The sequence below is a fragment of the Prosopis cineraria genome, unplaced genomic scaffold (assembly GCF_029017545.1).
Source record: "Prosopis cineraria cultivar Desert tree isolate PC_DT_omini unplaced genomic scaffold, ASM2901754v1 PC7, whole genome shotgun sequence".
NCBI classification, from domain to species: Eukaryota; Viridiplantae; Streptophyta; class Magnoliopsida; order Fabales; family Fabaceae; genus Prosopis; species Prosopis cineraria.
The window spans coordinates 23,977,072-23,983,844 of NW_026555338.1; the positions used below are offsets into that span (position 1 = coordinate 23,977,072).

Sequence of the window (6,773 nt, forward strand, 5' to 3'; positions counted from 1 at the left end):
TAAGAAACATAATCAGGGAAATGGGGGAAAGGGGAGGGTCACTGTTGTAAGTTAAAAAATTAAATTAATTACAGTTAGGGGTTTAATATTTTTTAAAAATAAGTTATAAATATCATTTTTTAAAAATTACAGATTAAGAATCTCAATAAATATGACATTCCAATTAACTTAATAATTCAGGCACACAAAAATTTAACTTTAATTAGCAACTAAATTTCTTTTTATGACTTTTTTTGATCGATACTTATAAGTCTTTTTTGTAATTAAAATTTAATTTTCATTAATTTAATCTCTTGAGATTTAGGTCATCAGCCAAAAAAAAAAAAACAAATGAACAGGGCGAATCTAGAACCAAAACCATGAGGGGCCAATATACCAAACGATATTATCATGGGAGCTAAAATTAGTTTTAGTATTCTAACAAATAAATCAAAGTAATTTTAAAATACTTTTTTGTAACTTGCCCCCTTTTAATCCGTCCCAGCAAATGAAATCTCCAAACCCTCAAACGACCATACAACACATCAAACAATTAGTGCAGCAATACAAAACAATTAAACATATAAAAGCAAGACTATAAAATGTACAAAGGATACAAGCCATAATTATTCAAGCAAATCATAGCTTTGAGCCTCATTTCATCAATTCCAAGCTATTTTCCTCCATCATTTTCATTATTTTCTTGAGAATCAATGCTTGCATAACTAGAACTTATGCAATCGCTATATGATGATGATCGGTCAGAACTGGATCCATGACTCGCTGCAATCGTTTCATGAGCACCCAACATTGGCTTTGGAGGTATTTCAAGGCTTTCAACATCTGCCTCTACATCTCTACTACCTTATTCATTGAAGGACGATCAATAGGTTTGAATTGTGTACACCACCATGCAACAATGAGCATCTTTGTTGCCAAGTCCTTATCCTCTTTTGTCATGTCGTCCATTATTCCTATGTCTTTCTCTTGAGTGAAATGATCATATAACCATAATGGAAAGAAATTTTCACTTGAATGCTCAGTAGTGCGTGACTTTGAGTTCCTCTCCTACTGGGCCATTTCCATCAGAAGCATTCCAAAACTATAAATATCAGCCTTGTAGGACACGCGTTCCAATGTTTTTTATAGAACAACTCAGGAGCCATATTCCTAAGGTCCCTTTTGCGGCGGTCAAAGCAATGCTGCTATCATCTCTAGGATATAATTTTTGCAAGTCCAAAATCCGAAACCTTTGGGACATAGTTGTCATCAAGAAGAATGTTATGTGGCTTAATGTCAAAATGTAAATTTGCATATCACATCCATGATGAAGATAGGCAATCCCTCGAGCCGCCCAAGAGTATCTGATACATTTTTTCATAACTCAGAGGGGTACTTCCTTCTTCAAGGAAAATAAATTTATCAAGAGAACCATTTAGCATGAATTCATAAACAAGAGCACGCTTCGAACCCTCTACACAAAATCCAATAAGACGAACCACGTTAACATATGTATCCTTCCAATCGTCGCCACTTCACTAATAAATTCTTGGCATTAGCTTTATTAGATTTACCCAACATCTTAATAGCTACTAGAGGACCACTACGTAGCTTGCCTTTATATACAGTGCCAAAGCCTCCTTGACCCACCGTGTCTTTAAATCCTTTGGTCATATTCTTAATTTCCTTGTAAGAGTACCTTATGGGCATGAGGTCACTATGTTGAAGAAAATGTTCAATTTCTTCATACAAGGATGAGTGTCCCTCTTCTCCATTTGAAAATTAACAGCGCAGTTAAAAATATTACTCAAGTAGAACTCTAAATGCCACCAAGGATACTAGTCCATACCATACATATACAACTGTGTCTGAGAATAGATTTACCTGTGACTCATATAACTCGTATGGATATTTGTGGTAATTCTGCTGATGGTGAACGACACGTTTACTGCTAAAAAGATCGCTGTAAAATTATTGCAACAAATTATATGCAAGTAAATAACCTTTTTCTGGCAAAAAAAAATTAACGTAATGTAATCAAATAAGGAGAATATTTAAGGGCTCTAAAAACTATTATTTAAAGTTAAGGATCTCCAAATTTTGAAATTCTAAAAAAGGATCATGATCCTTGAATTAAAAAATTTTCTGACTGAATTTTTTCAGTATTCATCTTTCACATTTTCAGTACTCATCTTTAACATTTTCTATACTCAGTTTTTTTAATTTTTTAGTAATTATCTTAGATGCAAGTTTTGAATACTTATACTCCATGTTTAGTATATCTTCAAAATTTTTTCATCAATATGGAATCATGAAAGATTAAATATAGTGAAAACATCTAAGACAAAGACTAAAAAATTGAAAAAACTAAGTACTAAAAATGATAATAACAAGTATTAAAAATATGGTAAATATTGAAAATATGGAAAACATAGAAAAATTCAATCAAAAAAATTTAAATTCAAGTTAGGAACCATGATCCGTTGTCAAATTTCATAATTTCAGAGTCCTTAATGGTATTAATGATTATATTTATTATTACTTTGTATTTCTAATAACTTCTGCTTACTTTGAGAAACTTTTTAAATAAAATATTTTTCAATTATTGTAACTAAGACATATAACTTCAACTTCTTATAATTTTTCAATATAAGTCACTTTCCTAGGCAATTTAAAAATATTTTTTGAACAAAATAAATGAATTTTAAACCCTTGAACTCATGTATTAGCCAAGAGCAAGGCTAAAAGTTTGGACAAACCCAAAAAAAAAAAAAACCAAAGAAAAATGTTTGGAATAAGTCAAGGCCTTACCAGTGAATATGCCCAACAAAATTGCTGCAAGAGAGAATTTCCAGATTTTGTTAGAATACATCAAATAAGAATGAAAGACGATCGACATAATTTCAAACCCACAATTTAAATTTAAAAAAAGAATTTAACTTAAGGTAATACTTACCTTCGAACTTTAGGTGAGAGGAGGGCACTGATGCTAAAAAAAGAAAGCCAAAGAAAAGGCAATGTAATTAGATAACAAAGTTATTAAAATAATCAGGAAAAATATCACTCTAGTTTATTTCTTTTACTTTAATCAGAATTTATTTTTTGATCCTTATTGTTTATTTTCATGATTTTCAATCAATTTTGTTTAATCTATTTATAATGTTAATCCTTTTATTTTTAAGAATATTCAGAAGGACCATAATTTACATGGCTCAAACAGCAATAATTTTGTGAAGGTACAATGTTCTTGTACTTCCATATGCTTCTCTCAATCTCATTTGCCATCATTTTAAGGAAGTGAGATTTTTTTTTCTTTTTTTAATAAGACAATTTTTAATAAAAAAATTTTATAATTTTTTTGGAATGAAATTTTATAATATTTTTCAGGTCAACATGTTTTTGCCTAGTCATCTAATGAATTTAATGGTGTTGATTAAAAAAAATCTAATGAATTTAATTGTGTTTAACTCTACCTTAGCAAAATTAATACCGTTTAGGTCATTTTAAAGTCCTGAGTATTTTTCAAAATACAGGACGAACATCAATATAAATTAGAACGAAAGGATGTAAAATCATAAAAATAAATTATAAGGACTAAAATTAAAATAAACCTGAAGTGATATTTTCCCAAATAATTAAGAATTTCATAGAATTAAAAATTAAAAATACGTAACTTACTTTTATAACCCCACAGAATCTCGAATCCAACGGCCTGCAAATTCCGGTGGATGTCAACGTACGGCAGCTTAAGGAACTCATCATAGGAATCTTCGACGGCGTGACGGCGACAGCGCGGCAGCCGATCTCCAACTCCGCGAACGATATGTTCCCCGGAACTGCGTAAATATGCGAACCCGACAAGCATGGATCGGTGCTGACGTAATACGGATTGTCCCTTATTTCTCTTTCACACTTTATGTATATCACTTCAAAATTAGGGTATCCGAGACTCCAGATGATGCCGGAGCTACTGAGATTCCCGGCGTGAAGGACGTAGCGAGGGAGGGAGGAGCAATTATTGGAGCGATCATCATGGAAGTTTGTATCAACCAGTCGGATGCTGGAGAATGTGTAGTTGATCGACTGCACATAGAATTCGCCGGAGAGAATGGGCAATACGAGGACATCGTTGTCGCCGGAACCGCCGCCGCCGTAGATACACTGTAACTCATAATTCTTGTCTCCGCAACGTTTGGGATCACCTTGCAGGCGAAATGGATGCGATATGTTGGTGATTTTACCGCACGATGAAGAACAAGCTGCGTCGATTTGGGGGAAGAACTCAATAAGAGTGATAATAACGATGATCGAAGCTAACACTTCGGTCCAGTTTCTTCGTCTCGAAACCCAACTTGATTCCATTTTGAAATCCACCTTTGGAGCACATACATCTGTCTTCGCTGTTCAGTTTCGGTTTTTGCTCTGTTTTGACTTTGCCCTCTGAAAGTGCTTTTGATGAATGGAGCATCACTTTCAGGCCAAAAAGTTTAAAAAAAAAAAAAATTACGTTGCACTTGGGTTGAGTTGATGATTTAATGACTGGCATGATTACATATCAATGCGGGAGAATGTCAGACAAGGATAACAGGAGAGAATAAATTTCAACAGGATTTAAAAGAAATTTAAAATTTTAATTCAGTTTTTTGACCAACAAAATTTTATTCCAGTTTAAAAAAAGTTAAAAAAATTTTGATAATGGAAAGATTAAAATATCTTATTATACAGAATTATTAATTATTAATTTTTTTATTGTACTTGTTAATTTATAAATATAAATTATAAATTATATGAGTTAACATATCAATAATTATATAAGATTTAATATTAATTTTTCAATCATGTGCAATAACATCATTGTTAAATGGTTAAGTTTACTTTTTAATTTACTAACATTAGTTATGAATTATTGATAAATTTTTATAATTTATTAACATTAATTATAAATTACTAACATGTTTTATAATTTATAATTGATGTTAATAAATTAACAAATAAAGTTAGTAAATTAATAATTAATATTATTGATTGTTTGACAAATGAATATAATTTATAATTTATAAGTAATATTAAAATTAATAAGTGTATTAAAAAAATTAATAATTAATAATTTTATATAATAAGTTAAATATTTTTTTTTCACCAACTAAATTCTGTTAACTTTCTCCTCATAATTAAACTGAAATTTTAAAATTGTTTTGCAGTCACCGAAAATTAATTCTCAACTCAACTGAAATTCTCCCCATCAATGCGCCGGAGTGTCATAACTTAGAATATAAGGGTCAAGTTGGACCGCAGTCGGTTTTTCTTCCACTGAGGCAAAGGAAAACTATGGACCATCCAAATTAAATACTTTTATCTTTTATTTTAAATTTATATTTTTAAAATAAAATATATACAAATTGTAAAAAAAAATTTAATAATTACATTTATTGACAGTTTAAATTTAATATAAATAATTTAAATTTAATATTAAATTTTTTTAATAAGCTTACTACTTTATTCAAGGTGTATGTGCACTATCTAAAATACATCTAAAAAATTAATTTAAATTTTTATATTTTATTTAAACCATTTATATTAAATATCAACTATTAATTAATAAATATATTTGTTAAAATTTTTTTATATTTTTTATTTTAAAAATATTTAATCTAAATGGTCCAGAGTGAGAGGCTTGAGGAAAGCCGCCTCCAGCTGGACCTACGAGTTTCCGGGTCCAACTATATTTTGTATTTTTTAAATATAGCGAATCGTAAGCTGAGCTCTATTGGATTAGGGGCACTACCATATCTCTTGAAAAATGATCTGGGCGTTGATTCTAGTACAACAACATAGGGTTCTGTTTAAATTTTGAGTTGAATATAATAAATTATAAAAATAATTAATTAAATAATAAATTTTAATCATAATTGATTATGTTATGATACAATCTATTTAGATACTGTTTTTTTAAAATTAATTTTTAGCTATATAAATTACTATATAATTTAATTTTTAAATATCAAATATTAATTTTTAAATATACAAATTTTAAATTTTATTAAGAAAAAAAGAAAAGAGAAGATAGTTTAATTTTATTTTTATTAAATTATGTGCTTTCTTTGAAATTTTTTTGGACTTATTTTTGTAATTTTTTCCAATATTTTTGAAAAACTTTTATCAGAAAGCTAATCGAAGTAGCTTACAGGAAAACATGCATATGAGTTCAGAATTGATTTTCATCTTTTTCTAATCGTTTGGCTAATTTACTAAAAAAATTGATTTTGGGAGGGAATAATCAATTTTTTTCCCTATCCAAACGCACACATATACACGGAAGTTTTGAATTTGAGTTTGTATAAATATATAAAATATATTTGGAAGAATTATCTTTAATTAAAGTTAATGCTTGAATTTAATTTAATTAGAAAGCCATATAAAAAAGGGCAAGACTTCTCCAGACTATAATGTAGTTATTATTAATTGATTTACGTTTTTCAAAAAGAAGTTGCTTTATTTTAATTTTTTAAAATGTTTCATATTTTTTAATTATGTTTTTGAATGTAATAAATATAAAATTTAATTTATTCAAAACATCTCTATTAATTATTCAATAAAATAAGCATATAATTAAAAAATATATAATACCTACCAAATGCTTTATATTTTAGACTAAACAAAGTTTTTAAAAAATAATTTATATTGCTGTTTGGAGAGAATATATTCAATATATTTTTATCTAATTAAATCAAAATTAAAAAAGTAAATTTTAATGTGTTGATAATATTAATGACAAAATTTCATTATAGAACAAA

At 28.5% G+C, this 6,773-nt stretch overlaps 1 protein-coding gene and 1 pseudogene across 1 annotated transcript; both read right to left on the minus strand.

Annotated features, from left to right (window-relative positions):
- Positions 1-567: 567 nt before the first annotated feature.
- Positions 568-1,835, minus strand: LOC129316612 (rust resistance kinase Lr10-like; annotated as a pseudogene).
- Positions 1,836-2,858: 1,023 nt separating this feature from the next.
- On the minus strand, positions 2,859-4,425 carry LOC129316857 (uncharacterized). The gene is made up of 2 exons (XM_054961227.1): positions 3,658-4,425; positions 2,859-2,968 (listed from the first exon to the last, which is right to left on the minus strand). The coding sequence occupies exons 1-2, from the start codon at positions 4,339-4,341 to the stop codon at positions 2,945-2,947; spliced, it is 708 nt and encodes a 235-aa protein (XP_054817202.1). The 5' UTR covers positions 4,342-4,425; the 3' UTR covers positions 2,859-2,944.
- Positions 4,426-6,773: the final 2,348 nt, after the last annotated feature.